This window comes from Pseudophryne corroboree, chromosome 1, assembly GCF_028390025.1.
Source record: "Pseudophryne corroboree isolate aPseCor3 chromosome 1, aPseCor3.hap2, whole genome shotgun sequence".
NCBI classification, from domain to species: domain Eukaryota; kingdom Metazoa; phylum Chordata; class Amphibia; order Anura; family Myobatrachidae; genus Pseudophryne; species Pseudophryne corroboree.
Genome location: NC_086444.1, coordinates 1,228,821,314 through 1,228,841,360, shown reverse-complemented (window position 1 = coordinate 1,228,841,360; position 20,047 = coordinate 1,228,821,314). Strand labels below are relative to the sequence as shown.

General features: G+C 51.5%; 1 protein-coding gene across 12 annotated transcripts in view; it reads right to left on the bottom strand.

Annotated features, from left to right (window-relative positions):
* Window positions 1–2,144: 2,144 nt before the first annotated feature.
* DCTN1 (dynactin subunit 1) overlaps window positions 2,145–20,047 on the bottom strand; it is a 208,258-nt gene continuing 190,355 nt past the window's right edge. For 10 of the 12 annotated variants that reach the window (XM_063925387.1, XM_063925389.1, XM_063925393.1 and 7 more), the window contains 13 exons: window positions 16,858–16,920; window positions 16,418–16,567; window positions 16,034–16,195; window positions 15,762–15,893; window positions 15,494–15,622; window positions 14,072–14,214; window positions 13,614–13,768; window positions 13,378–13,392; window positions 12,997–13,130; window positions 11,275–11,458; window positions 11,115–11,188; window positions 3,323–3,412; window positions 2,145–2,747 (listed from right to left, as the gene is read on the bottom strand). In XM_063925387.1, the coding sequence (XP_063781457.1) occupies window positions 2,610–2,747; window positions 3,323–3,412; window positions 11,115–11,188; window positions 11,275–11,458; window positions 12,997–13,130; window positions 13,378–13,392; window positions 13,614–13,768; window positions 14,072–14,214; window positions 15,494–15,622; window positions 15,762–15,893; window positions 16,034–16,195; window positions 16,418–16,567; window positions 16,858–16,920 (1,569 nt within the window). In that variant the 3' untranslated portion in view covers window positions 2,145–2,609. The remainder of the gene's footprint in view (window positions 2,748–3,322; window positions 3,413–11,114; window positions 11,189–11,274; window positions 11,459–12,996; window positions 13,131–13,377; window positions 13,393–13,613; window positions 13,769–14,071; window positions 14,215–15,493; window positions 15,623–15,761; window positions 15,894–16,033; window positions 16,196–16,417; window positions 16,568–16,857; window positions 16,921–20,047) is intronic. The other 2 variants (XM_063925388.1, XM_063925397.1) reach the window with 1 other exon arrangement.

Below are 20,047 nucleotides of genomic sequence, written 5' to 3'. Positions count from 1 at the left end.
AATGACCACAATATTACACACTGCATGGTGAAGAGGATGTGGACACCGGAACATCACATCCACATGTGCTTACTGTAAATCTCCTGCAGAAACCACAGGCATTGCTGGTGTTAGGACAGCCCGCATGCCTCTGCGTAGGGAATACGCTGGATTTGCAGCCACAGGGGCATAAGTGAGGCCGGGCACCGGCGTTGGGGATAAGCCTGGTTTGTAGTCTGCTCTCCTGTTCCTCCCCGCAGAGCTGGGCTCAGGGCTCTGCGGGCCAGTCAGGATTCTCCGCACCAAACTGACCCATGTCAGAAGGGAGCATGCTCTGTCACGCTGAGCTAGGAGAGGGCCGCTAGCATTGTAGCATCTTACCTGATACATTACCTAGGCCCATGTGGTAGAATGAGACACCTGTGTGTGGCAAGAGGGGGACATGCAATCTGCACCTAAAATTACAAGCACAAGCTGAGCCCCCAGTAGGTGCCTTTTCCTCATTGTGCTGAGCGGTCTGTATACCCGGCTCGGCAATGGTTGTGTGTATATGCGCTTTCTTTACTCCTGCAGATAAAAGGACGCACATGCGGGTGTTTGGCTTACACACCCGTCCTTATCCCGACCCACCTGCCACCAGGAGCAGCAGCACAATAAAACATTTTGGTGCAAATGCGATGCAGAAAAATATTCAAGTATGCAGCGAATATATGAAGGAAAAGACCGCAGCCGATATCTGCCGCAGCCTCCGTAGGTTTCTCCAGATGGAGTTACCCTATAATAGATCATTTGTAGATATACGGGGAGGCAGCCGCCAGCTCCCCCACTGCGACGCACGCACGCGCAGGCAGACAGACGCACATGCGCAGTGTGTGCTGGGTACATGAGAAAGAAGCAGCCCGATCGCTTTATGTTTCCAGCTCTTCCCAGAGCCTGTATCCCAATAAGAGATTGTTAGTAAGTCCGCATGAAAATATTTATTTTCCCTCCGCAAATTTATGCAAAACATATTTATCACTTCTGCATGAAAAATGAGTATTTCTACCTACAGGCTGGGAGAATATAACTTATAGCGGTCTTATGGCTCAATTTACCCCAGAGTAGGGGCAAGTTGAGGCGCATCACTGAGCCATCTGGGGGTAATTTGACCAATTTACTTTTCCACGTTTAAATAGGAGCATAATTAAAGCAATATTTCATAGTGCATTTTCCAAATAGTCTTCTTCCTATTCTTACATGTAACTTTCACACAACCAAATCAGGTTCATCATTCAGCAATGCACTATTTACATGCTTCATCTGTTCAGCATTTCACCGACTATACAGCATTCCGCCCATCAACGCTGCCGGGAGATATGAGGCGTGGCTCCCTCCTCACCGCTCCTAATGAGGAGGAGGTACTATAAGCTGCTGCCGCAAATCACTTTGGGGGAGATTTATCAAAGCTTGTAGATAAAGTACCAATCAGCTCCTAACTGCCATGTTGCAAGCGGTGTTTGTAAAATGACAGTAATGAGCTGATTGGTTGACACTACCTCTTCCCCAAGCTTTGATACACCACCCCCTTTGTGGGAAAAATGTCACATGAAAATGGGTGTCTCTTTGCCGGTGCTCTCCCAGATGCTTCTGACAAATCTTGCAATCACTTAGTCGCCCTCAATTTCAAACTGGCTTAATTTACTCCACAGCCCCATATTAGGAAAACCTGCCCAGTTTAGTAATCCAGGCTAATTTTTAGCTACATGAGTCACATGGTTTTATCCTCTGGCCTATCACCAGCATGTATTATATATATTTTTAGAAACTCAAACCTGTCTCATTGACATGACGTGATCACCATACTTATTGAACAAACGTCGTACAAAGGCACTTTAAAAGAAGAACCCAAAAGCTGAAGAAAGCCCTACACAGGTAACATTCCAGAATGGGGACCGGGGAGGCAGAGAGTCCACACCACGAGAGGTCCCGGGAGGCAGAGTCCACACCACTAGAGGGGGCGGGAGGCAGAGAGTCCACACCACGAGAAGACACGGGAGGCACGCAGGGAATCGTCTGTGTAACGTCTTTAGTGCACACATAATATTGTAACTCACTTCCGGCAACGTCAGGCTAACGTCCCAGTACAGACAGAACATTGCCCCAATTACTGACACTACACACAGACAGAGAGAACATGGAATTATATTTATAACCATAGGTCAGCATTTCAGGACACGGAACACTTCCCAAGCTGTAATATAAGCGTATATATGTGACTAATCAGACGTTATCACACAGGACCTGATCCGGCAATACACCGCTACCCGCCAGCAGCGAAACACTGCGCCGCCCCTGTAGGTGTCACCATCAGTCACAGCGTGAGAGGAGGAGACAATGTAATTAGTGTCACTTTCCCGAGTATGGTTACTCCGTACGTTCCGCTTCTCCTGATCAGGTGATTACTAGGCCGTTTCTGATGAGAATCCGTGGAACAGCCATGATCGCTTTGGGGGCTTAATAAATAGCACTTATAAAGGAGTATCCCGGAGCATACAAGGCAAAGAACCGATATATATAGTGTGTTACGGTGTTGATAGGCCGCAGAGAAGCCAGCCATACACCGAGACCCCTCCAGGGTAGATACTGTCTCTTTAACCAATCAGGCGGCCGTGCAGCTCGTACAGCTGCTCCGGGGATAACACGAGTCGGTGGATCTGGCCCTGGCCCGGCTGACAGGGAAGCGTCACTTTACCGATGTACACAGTGTCTTCTCTCTTCTCCTCTTTGGCCTGTTGGAGACAAGCATCACAGTATTACACATATATATATATATATATATATATATATATATATATATATATATGGTGACACAGTGGTTAGCAGAGCAGGGCCGTGGCGTGAGGCAGAGGGGCTTTGTGCACGATTTTAGCTTAGTAAGGACACATGTAAACAGCGCTGGGGGGAGGGACTGATATTCTAGGCCTGAGTCTGAGCGCAGTCATCACTAGTAACAGCACTCACTCCTACTCCTCATACACTGCACATCTGGCTACACAAGCATGGGGCACTTGTGTTACATGTGCACACCCCATTGGCGCCAAGTATCGCCCAAGTAGCGGTCGGTGAGTAGCGACTGAGACACATGACACACCTGTTCTAGGTATGTCGGCTGTAGCGCATGTGCAGTTTGCTAAACATAGCGAGATGCCGCTGCCTTGCGTGCGACTCACAATCAGGCAACGTGCAGCGCTGTTTAATATGGTGGCGCTACATAAATAACGGTTACTATCTGGCCCTGGCGTGTATGCGAACTCCACGCTGCATCTAGTCTGTCAGCCCTTTGGGGCAGCACAAGGCTACTTACCTTTACAAAGTCTGAGGATGGGAACGTGGCAAAGTCTGTTGGGACGTTTGCCCCGGGGCACTGTGACACCGTCTCCTTCAGGACTTCATCCTGTGGAGGGAAGGAAAGAAGCAGCATGAACACAGCTCAGGTGGAGCAGTCACCTCTCTCAGTGCATGTTAGAAGTTGGCCAGTGATGGAGGTAAGACCCAGCCCATCATGCAGGCTCCCCGGCCAGCACGCTCCCACTCTCCTCTCACAGGTCTGATTACTAGAGCAGCTCAGCCGTAGAGAGACTCCCCTTACTGCCGCCCCAGGGGCACCTGCGCCAGGCAGTGCGATCACCATGTGTGCAGGAGCAGACAGCATCCGTCCCAGAGGACCCGCCATTGTCAGATATCGGCATCAGCGTTAGCCGGTGGGGGAAGGTTAGAGTAAGGCACTAAGAGGGAGGGTTTGCGGTGAAATGCTCACTAGAACGCTGGGGAATCGGGGGTCTGACCGGTAGTGCCAGGACCCGGATGCCGCTGCAGCAGTCAGGAGCAGGTAAGTCACCGCTGGGCCACCAGGGACAGTATATCAACAGTCCAACATGTCAACATTTCATCACTGTCTAAAGCAGAGGTTCTCAAACTCGGTCCTCGGGGGCACACACAGTGCATGTTTTGCAGGTAACCCTGCAAGTGCACAGGTGTATTAATTACTCACTGACACATTTTAAAAGGTCCACAGGTGAAGCTAATTATTTCACTTGCGATTCTGTGAGTAGAACTGTAAAACATGCACTGTGTGTGCCCCCGAGGACCGAGTTTGAGAACCTCTGGTCTAAAGTATATGATGAGTGCCGACACCAGGGCTGCAACATAGCATACAGCACTCAGGATACAGGAACCTTTAATGCCGCCTGCCTTATTTATATTATATATGGTATATTATGTGTATATTAACCTATACTTAACATGTTATCTATGGCCCTCATTCCGAGTCGTTCGCTCGGTAATTTTCATCGCATCGCAGTGAAATTCCGCTTAGTACGCATGCGCAATATTCGCACTGCGACTGCGCCAAGTAATTTTACAATGAAGATAGTATTTTTACTCACGGCTTTTTCTTCGCTCCGGCGAACGTAGTGTGATTGACAGGAAATGGGTGTTACTGGGCGGAAACACGGCGTTTTAGGGGCGTGTGGATAAAAACGCTACCGTTTCCGGAAAAAACGCAGGAGTGGCCGGAGAAACGGGGGAGTGTCTGGGCGAACGCTGGGTGTGTTTAGGACGTCAAACCAGGAACGACAAGCACTGAACTGATCGCAGATGCCGAGTAAGTCTGAAGCTACTCTGAAACTGCTAAGTAGTTTGTAATCGCAATATTGCGAATACATCGGTCGCAATTTTAAGAAGCTAAGATACACTCCCAGTAGGCGGCGGCTTAGCCTGAGCAACTCTGCTAAATTCGCCTTGCGAGCGATCAACTCGGAATGAGGGCCTATATACGGTGCTTTCACCTCTGGGTGAGTTATGTCTGTACTGAATGAATGAATATACAATAATTCTCTCTCAATGAACCTGGATGTAATGTTAGTTCCTGCACTTGAGGATTTAAAGAGCATCTCCACCCTAAATGTTTATGTGCTCCCCTTACCCAATCCTGGCTGCCAGCGCTAATCCACGGGGCACCCATATATACTGGACCGGACTGGCGGCTAGCGTCTGTATTCTATTCACATCTTGGCAGGAGATAACGGAGTGTGTCGCTAACGCAGAGAGTTTCATAACGGAGGGGGCAGATGGCAGATATTACACGCCGAGTCGCTGTTATGTGATAGGACAGGAGTTGTCCCTTCGCTGTCACCGCAGCAGAGATTGCGCAGGAAGTGCAGCAGCCACGCAGTGCGGTATTTAGCGAGTTCTTGCTATACCCTCGTGTGTGCTAGTCTCTGGTTACCTGGGTGTCTTCAGTGAATGTATTGTGTCACGTCCTGTATTACGCTATACAAACTACCGAATGTACGCAACGCCGGCGCCACAGAAACTCTTTCCTGTCTATATTTATAATAAGATTTTACTCACCGGTAAATCTATTTCTCGTAGTCCGTAGTGGATGCTGGGACTCCGCAAGGACCATGGGGAATAGCGGCTCCACAGGAGACTGGGCACAACTAAAGAAAGCTTTAGGACTACCTGGTGTGCACTGGCTCCTCCCACTATGACCCTCCTCCAGACCTCAGTTAGGATACTGTGCCCGGAAGAGCTGACACAATAAGGAAGGATTTTGAATCCCGGGTAAGACTCATACCAGCCACACCAATCACACCGTATAACTCGTGATAATATACCCAGTTAACAGTATGAAATATAACTGAGCCTCTCAACAGATGGCTCAACAATAACCCTTTAGTTAGGCAATAACTATATACAAGTATTGCAGACAATCCGCACTTGGGATGGGCGCCCAGCATCCACTACGGACTACGAGAAATAGAATTACCGGTGAGTAAAATCTTATTTTCTCAGATGTCCTAAGTGGATGCTGGGACTCCGTAAGGACCATGGGGATTATACCAAAGCTCCCAAACGGGCGGGAGAGTGCGGATGACTCTGCAGCACCGAATGAGCAAACTCTAGGTCCTCCTCAGCCAGGGTATCAAACTTGTAGACTGTTGCAAAAATGTTTGAACCCGACCAAGTAACAGCTCGGCAAAGTTGTAAAGCCGAGACCCCTCGGGCAGCCGCCCAAGAAGAGCCCACTTTCCTCGTGGAATGGGCTTTTACAGATTTAGGGTGCGGCAGTCCAGCCGCAGCATGTGCAAGTTGAATCGTGCTACAGATCCAGCGAGCAATAGTCTGCTTAGAAGCAGGAGCACCCAGCTTGTTGGGTGCATACAGGATAAATAGAGAGTCAGTTTTCCTGACTCCAGCCGTCCTGGAAACATATACTTTTCAGGGCCCTGACTACGTCCAGTAACTTGGAATCCTCCAAGTCCCAAGTAGCCGCAGGCACCACAATAGGTTGGTTCACATGAAAAACTGATATCACCTTAGGAAGGAATTGGGAACGAGTCCTCAATTCCGCCTTATCCATATAAAATACAGATAAGGGCTTTTGTATGACAAAGCCGCCAATTCTGATACACGCCTGGCCGACGCCACGGCCCACAGCATGACCACTTTCCACGTGAGGTATTGTAGCTCCACGGATTTAAGTGGCTCAACCCAATGCGACTTTAGGAAATCCAACGCCACGTTGAGATCCCACGGTGCCACTGGAGGCACAAACAGGGGCTGACTATGCAGCACTCCCTTAACAAAAGTCCGAACTTCAGGCAGTGAAGCCAGTTCTATTTTGGAAGAAAATCGATAGAGCCGAAATCTGGACCTTCATGGAACCCAATTTTAGGCCCATAGTCACCTCTGACTGTAGGAAGTGCAGAAATCGACCTAGCTGAAATTTCTCCTTTGGGGCCTTCCTGGCCTCACAGCACGCAACATATTTCCACCATATGCGGTGATAATGGTTTGCGTTCACTTCTTTCCTAGCTTTAAATAGCGTAGGGATAACTTCCTCCGGAATGCCCTTTTCCTTCAGGATCCGGCGTTCAACCGCCATGCCGTCAAACGCAGCCGCGGTACGTCTTGGAACAGACAGGCCCCCTGCTGCAGCAGGTCCTGTCTGAGCGGCAGAGGCCATGGGTCCTCTGAGATCATTTCTTGGAGTTCTGGTTACCAAGCTCTTCTTGGCCAACCCGGAACAATGAGTATAGTTCTTACTCCTTTCCTTCTTATTATTCTCATTACGCTGGGTAAGAGAGGCAGAGAAGGGAACACATACACCGACCGGTACACCCACGGTGTCACCAGAGCGTCCACAGCTATCGCCTGAGGGTCCCTTGACCTGGCGCAATATCTTTGTAGCTTTTTGTTGAGGCGGGACGCCATCATGTCCACCTGTGGCCTTTCCCAACGGTGTACAATCATTTGGAAAACTTCTGGATGAAGTCCCCACTCTCCCAGGTGGAGGTCGTATCTTCTGAGAAAGTCTGCTTCTCAGTTGTCCACTCCGGGAATGAACACTGCCGACAGTGCTAACACATGATTTTCCGCCCATCGGAGGATTCTTGTGGCTTCTGCCATCGCCATCCTGCTTCTTGTGCCGCCCTGTCGGTTTACATGAGCGACCGCCGTGATGTTGTCTGACTGGATCAGCACCGGTCGGTGTTGAAGCAGGGTCTAGCCTGACTTAGGGCATTGTAAATGGCCCTTAGTTCCAGAATATTTATGTGTAGGGAAGTCTCCTGACTTTTCCATAGCCTTGGAAGTTTCTTCCCTGTGTGACTGCCCCCCAGCCTCGAAGGCTGGCATCCGTGGTCACCAGGACCCAGTCCTGTATGCCGAAACTGCGGCCCCCTAGAAGATGAGCACTCTGCAGCCACCACAACAGCGACACCCTGGCCCTTGGAGACAGGGTTATCCGCCGATGCATCTGAAGATGCGACCCGGACCACTTGTCCAACAGATCCCACTGGAAAATCCTTGCATGGGACCTGGCGAATGGAATTTCTTCGTAAGAAGCTACCATCCTTCCCAGGGCTCGCGTGCATTGATGCACCGACACCTGTATACGTATTAGGAGGTCTCTGTCTAGAGACGACAACTCCTTGGACTTCTCCTCCGGGAGAAACCCTTTTTATCCTGTTCTGTGTCCAGAACCATACCCAGGAACAATAGATGCGTCGTAGGAACCAGCTGCGACTTTGGAATATTCAGAAACCAGCCGTGCTGTTGTAGCACTTCCCGAGATAGTGCTACTCCGCCGAACAACTGCTCCCTGGACCTCGCCTTTATAAGGAGATAGTCCAAGTACGGGATAATTATTTCGGCCATTACCTTGGTAAATACCTCGGTGCCGGGGACAGACCAACGGCAACGTCTGGAATTGGTAATGACAATCCTGTACCACAATTTTGAGGTACTCCTGGTGAAGAGGGTAAATAGGGACATGCAGGCAAGCATCCTTGATGTCCAGTGATACCATGAAATTCTCCAGGCTTGCAATAATCGCCCTGAGCGATTCCATTTTGAACTTGAACCTTCGTATATAAGTGTTCAAGGCTTTCAATTTTAGAATGGGTCTCACCGAACCGTCTGGTTTCGGTACCACAACATTTTGGAATAGTAACCCCGGCCTTGTTGAAGGAGGGGTACCTTGATTTCACCTGCTGGAAGTACAGCTTGTGAATTGCCGCCAGTACTACCTTTCTCCGAGGGCAGCAGGCAAGGCTGATGTGAGGTAACGGCGAGGGGGAGTCGCCTCGAACTCCAGCCTGTATCCCTGTGATACTATTTGCAGAACCTAGGGATCCACCTGTGGGAAAGCCCACTGGTCCCTGAAGTTCCCGAGACGCGCCCCTACCGCACCTGTCTCCACCTGTGGAGCCCCAACGTCATGCGGTGGACTCAGAGGAAGCGGGGGAAGATTTTTGATCCTGGGAACTGGCTGCTGGTGCAGCTTTTTCCTTCTTCCCTTGTCTCTGTGCAGAAAGGAAGCGCCCTTGACCCGCTTGCTTTTCTGAAGCCGAAAGGACTGTACCTGAAAATACAGTGCTTTCTTAGGCTGTGAGGAAACCTGAGGTAAAAATTTTTCTTCCCAGCTGTTGCTGTGGATACGAGGTCCCAGAGACCATCCCCAAACAATTCCTCACCCTTATAAGGCAGAATCTCCATGTGCCTTTTATAGGCAGCATCACCTGTCCACTGCCGGGTTTCTAATACCCTCCTGGCAGAATGGACATTGCATTAATTCTGGATGCCAGCCGGCAAATATCCCTCTGTGCATCCTTTATATCTAAGACGACGTCTTTAATATGCTCTATGTTAGCAAACTATTATCCCTGTCTTAGAGTATTAATATTATCTGACTGGGTATCAGACCACGCTGCAGCAGCACTATTTATGCTGAGGCAATTGCAGGTCTCAGTATATAACCTGAGTGTGTATATACAGACTTCAGGATAGCCTCCTGCTTTTTATCAGCAGGCTCCTTCAAGGTGGCCGTATCCTAAGACGGCAGTGACACCTTCTTTGACAAACGTGTGAGCGCCTTATCCACCCTAAGGGATATCTCCCAACGTGACCTATCCTCTGGCGGGAAAGGGTACGCCATCAGTAACTTTTTAGAAATTACCAGTTTCTTATCGGGGGAACCCACGCTACTTTACACACTTCATTCATTCATCTGATGGGGGAACAAAACACTGGCTGCTTTTTCTCCCCAAAAATAAAACCCCTTTTATGTGGTACTTGGGTTCATGTCAGAAATGCGTAACACATTTTTCATTGCCGAGATCATGTAACGGATGTTCCTAGTGGATTGTGTATATGTCTCAACCTCGTCGACACTGGAGTCAGACTCTGTGTCGACATCTGTGTCTGCCATCTGAGGTAACGGGCGCTTTTTTGAGCCCCTGATGGCCTTTGAGACGCCTGGGCAGGCGCGGGCTGAGAAGCCGGCTGTCCCACAGCTGTTTTACGTCATCCAGCCTTCTATGTAAGGAGTTGACATTGTCGGTTAATACCTTCCACCTATCCATCCACTCTGGTGTCGGCCCCACAGGGGGCGACATCCCATTTATAGGCCTCTGCTCCACCTCCACGTAACCTTCCTCATCCCACATGTCGACACAGCCGTACCGACACACAGCACACACACAGGGAATGCTCTGACTGAGGACAGGACCCCACAAAGTCCTTTGGGGAGACAGAGAGAGAGTATGCCAGCACACACCAGAGCGCTATATAATGCAGGGATTAACACTATAACTGAGTGCTTTTTCCCCCAATAGCTGCTTGTATAAACAATATTGCGCCTAAATTTAGTGCCCCCCCTCTCTTTTTAACCCTTTGAGCCTGAAAACTACAGGGGAGAGCCTGGGGAGCTGTCTTCCAGCTGCATTGTGAAGAGAAAATGGCGCCAGTGTGCTGAGGGAGATAGCTCCGCCCCTTTTTCGCAGACTTTTCTCCCGCTTTTTTATGGATTCTGGCAGGGGTATTTATCACATATATAGCCTCTGGGGCTATATATTGTGATGATTTTGCCAGGCAAGGTGTTTATATTGCTGCCCAGGGCGCCCCCCCCCCCAGCGCCCTGCACCCATCAGTGACCGGAGTGTGAGGTGTGCATGAGGAGCAATGGCGCACAGCTGCAGTGCTGTGCGCTACCTTGGTGAAGACTGAAGTCTTCTGCCGCCGATTTTCCGGAACACTTCTTGCTTCTGGCTCTGTAAGGGGGCCGGCGGCGCGGCTCCAGGACCGAACATCAATGGCCGGTTCCATGCGGTCGATCCCTCTGGAGCTAATGGTGTCCAGTAGCCTAAGAAGCCCAAGCTACCACCAGTTAGGTAGGTTCGCTTCTTCTCCCCTTAGTCCCTCGCTGCAGTGAGTCTGTTGCCAGCAGATCTCACTGTAAAATAAAAAACCTAAAATATACTTTCTTTCTAGGAGCTCAGGAGAGCCCCTAGTGTGCATCCAGCTCAGCCGGGCACAAGAATCTAACTGAGGTCTGGAGGAGGGTCTTAGTGGGAGGAGCCAGTGCACACCAGGTAGTCCTAAAGCTTTCTTTAGTTGTGCCCAGTCTCCTGCGGAGCCGCTAATCCCCATGGTCCTTACGGAGTCCCAGCATCCAATTAGGACGTCAGAGAAATATATATTCCCCCCATGTGACACTGATGGCTTGTCTCACCGCTCCCAGTCTAGTTGCCTAATCACTGGGGCTCCTATACTGGTACCAGGCCGCCCAGCCGGCACACACACACAGTTACCTTAAGCTTGTCGATAGTGTCACTCAGAGACTTGAGGCGGGCGGTCTGCTCCAGGAGCTGTCCTGCTGGATTTCCTGTACACGGAGACAATCACGAGACGCCATTAACGCGGCTCTATGACACAGCACCCCCTGACCCCGCTCAGACCCCCGGAACGTACCCCCTTTCTTGTGTGTGATGTCCACCACTTTGGCGTTGGCGCTCATTTGCTGCAGGGTGTCCAGCAGCTGGCTGGTCTTGCGGTACAGAGTCCCGGACAGGACTTCCTGACGCTCTTTAGTCAGGGTCAGTTTAGGGACACACAGTGGGGGAAGTGCAGACAGGTCCTCCTTCATCTGGTGCGCCTGGTTCGACATAGGAGGACATTATTATTAATCATAGAAAGGAGATGGATCTGTACAATCTGGATGACCGATACGTTCCACACCTACATACTACACATAACATGCTGCGTAGCTCAGTAATACAGTAACGGGATAAGATACAGCTTATGAGTATCAGTACAGATACAGAAATGGCTCAGGGGGTCATTCAGACCTGAACGCTAGGGTGCGTTTTTTGCTGCCCTGCGATCAGATAGTCGCTGCCTACAGGGGGAGGGGGAAACGCTGTGCAGATGTGCGATCGCTTAATTAGCAGAGCTGCACAAATATCAGTTTGTGCAGTCTCTGCGCAGTCCAGGACTTACTCAGCCGCTGCAATGGAATCCTCCTGATCGGGGCCGGAGCGGACGTCAGACACCCTCCCTTCAAACGCTTGGTTCCGTCTGCGTTTTTCCGGACACTCCTGGAAAACGGTCACAAACAGCATCTTCCTGTCAATCTCCTTGCGAACGCCCGTGTGTTCGGATTTTTTGCACCATCCCGTTGCTAGGCACCGATGCCCGTTGCTGGTGTGCGACACACGGGCGCAGTGCGGATCTGACGCATGCGTAGTTAAGATCTGATCACCCACTGTGCGAAAAAACGCACAGCAGTGCTCAGATCTGAATTACCCCTTCAGCCATGATTACAAAACCTGATCAGTCTGTCTGCCTGTTAGTGACCATTAAACAGGCTCCTCCCACTTAGACATTTAAACGGGCTCTTCCCACTTAGACATTTAAACGGGCGACTCCCACTTAGACATTTAAACAGGCTCCTCCCACTTAGACATTTAAACAGGCTGCTCCCGCCCAGACATCTGAGAGAACAGGCACAAAGCAGTCAGTGAAAACAGAACAGAGTCTCGCCCTACTACACATTCTTCCTCTATTCACATTCTAGGCAACATTTCATAGGGAGTCCTCAGAAACACTAACACTGTGTAACGTCTCTCCATCCCTCAGACACCAGTATTGGAGAGGATTTCGGCCCAGATGTGATTATGTTGCGATATGCTGTTCTCTGAGTGATTTTGGCGAGATGAGCCGCTAGATTTAAAGCGGCAACTGGTTTTAAAGAAAAACGAGGCTGTAAAATAAATGACTGGTTTAAATCTAGCAGTGATCACGCCTGGACCATGCAACCACAGTCTATTACACATGGGCAGGTACCTTAGAGATGGGGAGAAGGGTTCATGTTTTTCTCATTCCGTCACGTTGCTAATCTCTATTATGCCTGAAACACATGCTGTATCCGCTCTAGAACACGTAAGGGCCTCGGGTCAGGAAAACTATTCTTCGCTGATTGACATTTCCTAAAATTGCTATAATGGGAGTAAATTAACTGTATGTAATCCCAAGCAGGACCCAAACTCAGGTACGTCTAATCATCCCGGGGGAGAACTGGATATATACAAGTCACACACTGAGGCTCAGACACAGGCACGACCATTGTGTTTACAGCATCAGCCTCCCTGGGTCACGGAGGAACACACGGAAGACAGACAGCGCCGGCCTTACCTTTAACCGGTTGTTCTCATGCTTCAGGTGCTTTACGGAGAGGCGCAGGGCTTCGATCTGCTGGAGCAGCAATGGGGAATCTTTCACTTGCACTGGCCCGGATCCGTTCAGCATGGACTGGCTGGATGACAATCCTGGGTGTGGATGAGAGAACATGACGAGGACATGTCAGGAGGTGAATCACATGCACACAGCCGGACCTCTGCACCGCGGCCGGCAATGTCAGGTGAGGGTACGTGCAGATATCGGCACACAGAACCAATACACGCAGCAGAGCTGCCAGATCATGCAGAATGTACACGGGATCATGCATGTGCAGCAGGTGAGCCATCTGTTCTGGTACATGCTACAGGTAGGGGAGTACAGGTGTGGGTACTGTACCTCTCTGCTCCTCCTCTGGCATGGACACAGGGCAGGAAAACAGACAAGTAGTGAGAACGTCAGCCGCGAGATCGGGCAGCACAGGTCACATAGGTCACCGGTTAGGAGGACAGTAAATGGGACATTGTATGAGAGCTCGGGTCCCCCAGAGAACTACATATATTATCAGGTGAGTGACAGTCAGCAAATAATCTGCCTCCTATATTCTGCATTTGGCACAGGGCGAGGACGCTTACCTCCTGCAATGCCGGACACGATAGACGCAGGACCCCCGCGCAGCCCCTCGATGGTGCGCTTGGACTGGTTGCTTAGCCTCTGTCGGAGATCAGCCTTCTCTGACTCCAGCTGATCAATATCCGCCTGCAGGGCGTCCATGGTCTCCTCAAACTCCCTGCACACAGGTGACACAGTCATTGCAGCACCGCACACCCTCCATACATGATGTATTGCGTGTTACACTGTGACCTACTAGGGGGCAGGGCTGTCCCATGTCACACTATCCCCACACTGTACAACGCTGCGTAACACACAATTACATGGACACTACATGTGGTGCAGGCGTGTGGGTGATACACAGTCATATTACATACACACAGGTATAACTGGAGGTGTCTGCTTGCTGGAGAAAGGACGGGTTCCCACATGTGTGCAGATATAAGGACTGACATATCCTAATAACTCTCCAGAAACTTACTTCTCCTTCTTCTTCAGCAGGGTCTGCGTTTCCTCCAGCTTTGTCTGGATCTTTTCCACTCGTTCATCTGCTTCTTTGGAGGCGCTGTCCAACTTCTTCTCCAAAAGACTAAGGCGGACATTGGCCTCACTCAGCTCTTCGCCCTTAGGACAAAACAAAGCACATCATGTATACTACTCTCTCCTTCTACTGTACACAGGAGAGCACGGCGCTGCCTGGCCCGTACACAGGAGAGCACAGCGCTGCCCGACCCGTACACAGGAGAGCAAAGCGCTGCCCGACCCCTACACAGGAGAGCACAGCGCTGCCCGACCCCTACACAGGAGAGCACGGCGCTGCCCGACCCGTACACAGGAGAGCACGGCGCTGCCCGACCCGTACACAGGAGAGCACGGCGCTGCCCGACCCGTACACAGGAGAGCACGGCGCTGCCCGACCCGTACACAGGAGAGCACGGCGCTGCCCGAACCGTACACAGCAGAGCACGGCGCTGCCCGACCCCTACACAGGAGAGCACGGCGCTGCCCGACCAGTACACAGGAGAGCACGGCGCTGCCCGACCCGTACACAGGAGAGCACGGTGCTGCCCGACCCGTACACAGGAGAGCACGGCGCTGCCCGACCCGTACACAGGAGAGCACGGCGCTGCCCGACCCGTACACAGCAGAGCACGGCGCTGCCCGACCCCTACACAGGAGAGCACGGCGCTGCCCGACCCGTACACAGGAGAGCACGGCGCTGCCCGACCCGTACACAGGAGAGCACGGCGCTGCCCGACCCGTACACAGGAGAGCACGGCGCTGCCCGACCCGTACACAGGAGAGCACGGCGCTGCCCGACCCGTACACAGGAGAGCACGGCGCTGCCCGACCCGTACACAGGAGAGCACGGCGCTGCCCGACCCGTACACAGGAGAGCACGGCGCTGCCCGACCCGTACACAGGAGAGCACAGCGCTGCCCGACCCGTACACAGCAGAGCACAGCGCTGCCTGACCCGTACACAGCACAGCACAGCGCTGCCTGACCCGTACACAGGAGAGCACAGCGCTGCCTGACCCGTACACGGGAGACATAGACACAGTCAGTGATAAAGGGTCTCACTGGCCCAGGAAGGGGGGGGGGGAAGGTCGGGGGATTGTTATTTTTATTCCAGCTAAAACTATAACCCAGAGTCCCTACTTACAGTATAAGTAACATGCGCACCGGTCTCACTCACAGGAGACACCAGTGTCTAGACTGTATCTCAGCAGCATAACATGGTTACACACAGATGTGGCCATGCTGACCTTACTGCGATGCGGCAAGCTGTGTTACCGCATGCTGCATCGCAGCAAAGATGAGCATGGCTACATCTGTATATATATGAGCACCGCGCCATTACACGCAGGCCTGATTAATATAACAAGTATTCCGGGGTTCACCTTGATTTTCAGGGATTTTTTCAGCTCCTTGATGACCGTCTCTCTGTCCTCCAACTTCAGACCCAATCCCTCGGCGTCTGTGATCTCGGCTCGCAGGGCTGCCGCCCTCTGCTCTACGGGAGGTGGGAACTGGAGGGTAAGAAAGAGAGAGGCCTGAGGATCGTGCGCTGCGACACATAACATATACTTACAGCAATATATCATTTATATTACACGCTGATTTCCAATAACCTGAACGTTTCCCCAGTGACACGTAGGGCCTACTCACCTTGCTGGGGGCCTTCTCGGCATCGTACTCCCCTTCCTGCATGGCAGTGGCCATCTTGTTCATGGTGGCAATCAGGATGCTGCAGGACTGTCTGAGGCACTCGTACGGATTGATGCCCTTTGAGCCGTAGATCTATAAAGCAGGAAGACAAACATCAGGCTATTACCGGATGTGCGTTCCAGGGGTCCTACAGACAGCCTGTCCAAGTACAGTAGCAGCCAGGACATACTGCAGGGTCATACACTGAGAACATCCTGCCTTCTCCCCATCACCTGCTCTGAAGCCTTGAAAGCCACGTTCTCCAGCTTCAAAGCCTGCAGACCTTCGTTCTCGCCAAGAGGAGCGATCATCTGGGCACCAGCGGCAGCCACCTCCTGGAATACCGCCACAACCCACTTCAGGTGCTTCCGGCAGTCCAACAACATCTCGGAAACCTGGATGATCCGCAGAAAGCCACAGTCACGTTATACGCACATAAAAGGCCTAACATTCAATCCTCTACAGAAATAACATTCATTTTCTACTTCACTATAACTTTAGAGACATTTGTAACACCTGTTCCTGTGTATGGTGTCTGAGTATAATGCACAATCACCGCCTGGTACTGACAGAGAGCCTGTAAGACGAAACGTGCCATCTGCACCTGAGGTTCTCACCTGTGGGCCAAAGCTGAGGGCCGCTGGTATCCCGGCTGCCTCTGTGCCCGGCATTCGGCGTCTGATCTTCTTACAGAACTGACGGATGTCACTGCACGAGGTGTCCAAGTCCTTCAGTAGGATGACCAAGTCCGAGGCCTCCTGCCCAGGCTGAAGTGGAAGCGCAAGAACATGTGAGAACCACTCCGGGGACAGCAAGGCAGCCGGCAGTATTGTGCTGCAGCGTCACCCGCCAGGAACGAGGGTTAAGGGAAGAACATGGCCGGAATATTCTGCTAACTAGCAATTTACGGTACCAGCATAACTATGTAATGTGTGGATTTATGTATAATATACAGCAGGTACCGCAAGGCCTATCAATAAAGTATCGGTGTCAGGCGGTAAGTGTGGGCAGCCCTGGGGGCTGTATGTCACCCGTGTCCTGGCAGCCAATGACTCACATGTAAGAACGCCCGCAGTCTGCTCACTTCCACCCCCATACAGTCCAGGGCGCTCTGTGTAAACTGTAGGAGAGAAGGCAAAGTTACCGAGAGCTTGCATAGACGGCACACCAGCACATACAGACATTAGCAGACATGCACCGTAAGAGGAACATATTACATACACAAACAGAGGAGAGCGACGCGGACCCAGTCACACCCACATAATCACATTACTAGGCCCAGACTTCTCCCCATCCCTGCGCAGTACTGACCCAGTCACACCCATAGCATCACATTACTAGGCCCAGACATCTCCCCCCATCACTGCACAGTACTATCCCAGTAACACCCATAGCATCACATTACTAGGCCCACATCTCACCCATCACTGCGCAGTACTATCCCAGTAACACCCACATAATCACATTACTAGGCCCAGACATCTCCCCCCATCACTGCGCAGTACTGACCCAGTCACACCCATAGCATCACATTACTAGGCCCACATCTCACCCATCGCTGCGCAGTACTATCCCAGTCACACCCATAGCATCACATTACTAGGCCCAGACTTCTCCCCATCCCTGCGCAGTACTGACCCAGTCACACCCACATAATCACATTACTAGGCCCAGACATCTCCCCCCATCACTGCGCAGTACTGACCCAGTCACACCCATAGCATCACATTACTAGGCCCAGACTTCTCCCCATCCCTGCGCAGTACTGACCCAGTAACACCCATAGCATCACATTACTAGGCCCACATCTCACCCATCACTGCGCAGTACTATCCCAGTCACACCCATAGCATCACATTACTAGGCCCAGACTTCTCCCCATCCCTGCGCAGTACTGACCCAGTAACACCCATAGCATCACATTACTAGGCCCAGACATCTCCCCCCATCACTGCGCAGTACAGTACCAGTCACACCCATAGCATCACATTACTAGGCCCACATCTCACCCCATCACTGCGCAGTACAGTACCAGTCACACCCATAGCATCACATTACTAGGCCCACATCTCACCCCATCACTGCGCAGTACAGTACCAGTCACACCCATAGCATCACATTACTAGACCCACATCTCCCCCCATCACTGCGCAGTACTATCCCAGTCACACCCATAGCATCACATTACTAGGCCCACATCTCACCCCATCACTGCGCAGTACTATCCCAGTCACACCCATAGCATCACATTACTAGGCCCAGACATCTCCCCCCATCACTGCACAGTACTGACCCAGTCACACCCATAGCATCACATTACTAGGCCCACATCTCACCCCATCACTGCGCAGTACTATCCCAGTCACACCCATAGCATCACATTACTAGGCCCAGACATCTCCCCCATCACTGCACAGTACTGACCCAGTCACACCCATAGCATCACATTACTAGGCCCACATCTCACCCCATCACTGCGCAGTACAGTACCAGTCACACCCATAGCATCACATTACTAGGCCCACATCTCACCCCATCACTGCGCAGTACTATCCCAGTCACACCCATAGCATCACATTACTAGGCCCACATCTCACCCCATCACTGCGCAGTACTATCCCAGTCACATCCATAGCATCACATTACTAGGCCCAGACATCTCCCCCATCACTGCACAGTACTGACCCAGTCACACCCATAGCATCACATTACTAGGCCCACATCTCACCCCATCACTGCGCAGTACTATCCCAGTCACACCCATAGCATCACATTACTAGGCCCAGACATCTCCCCCATCACTGCACAGTACTGACCCAGTCACACCCATAGCATCACATTACTAGGCCCACATCTCACCCCATCACTGCGCAGTACAGTACCAGTCACACCCATAGCATCACATTACTAGGCCCACATCTCACCCCATCACTGCGCAGTACTATCCCAGTCACACCCATAGCATCACATTACTAGGCCCACATCTCACCCCATCACTGCGCAGTACTATCCCAGTCACACCCATAGCATCACATTACTAGGCCCAGACATCTCCCCCCATCACTGCACAGTACTGACCCAGTCACACCCATAGCATCACATTACTAGGCCCACATCTCACCCCATCACTGCGCAGTACAGTACCAGTCACACCCATAGCATCACATTACTAGGCCCACATCTCACCCCATCACTGCGCAGTACTATCCCAGTCACACCCATAGCATCACATTACTAGGCCCACATCTCACCCCATCACTGCGCAGTACTATCCCAGTCACACCCATAGCATCACATTACTAGGCCCAGACATCTCCCCCCATCACTGCGCAGTACAGTACCAGTCACACCCATAGCATCACATTACTAGGCCCACATCTCACCCATCACTGCGCAGTACAGTACCAGTCACACCCATAGCATCACATTACTAGGCCCACATCTCACCCATCACTGCGCAGTACAGTACCAGTCACACCCATAGCATCACATTACTAGGCCCAGACATCTCCCCCCATCACTGCGCAGTACAGTACCAGTCACACCCATAGCATCACATTACTAGGCCCACATCTCACCCATCACTGCGCAGTACAGTACCAGTCACACCCATAGCATCACATTACTAGGCTCACATCTCACCCATCACTGCGCAGTACAGTACCAGTCACACCCATAGCATCACATTACTAGGCCCAGACATCTCCCCCCATCACTGCGCAGTACAGTACCAGTCACACCCATAGCATCACATTACTAGGCCCACATCTCACCCATCACTGCGCAGTACAGTACCAGTCACACCCATAGCATCACATTACTAGGCCCAGACATCTCCCCCCATCACTGCGCAGTACAGTACCAGTCACACCCATAGCATCACATTACTAGGCCCACATCTCACCCATCACTGCGCAGTACAGTACCAGTCACACCCATAGCATCACATTACTAGGCCCAGACATCTCCCCCCATCACTGCGCAGTACAGTACCAGTCACACCCATAGCATCACATTACTAGGCCCACATCTCACCCATCACTGCGCAGTACAGTACCAGTCACACCCATAGCATCACATTACTAGGCCCAGACATCTCCCCCCATCACTGCGCAGTACAGTACCAGTCACACCCATAGCATCACATTACTAGGCCCACATCTCACCCATCACTGCGCAGTACAGTACCAGTAACACCCATAGCATCACATTACTAGGCCCACATCTCACCCATCACTGCGCAGTAC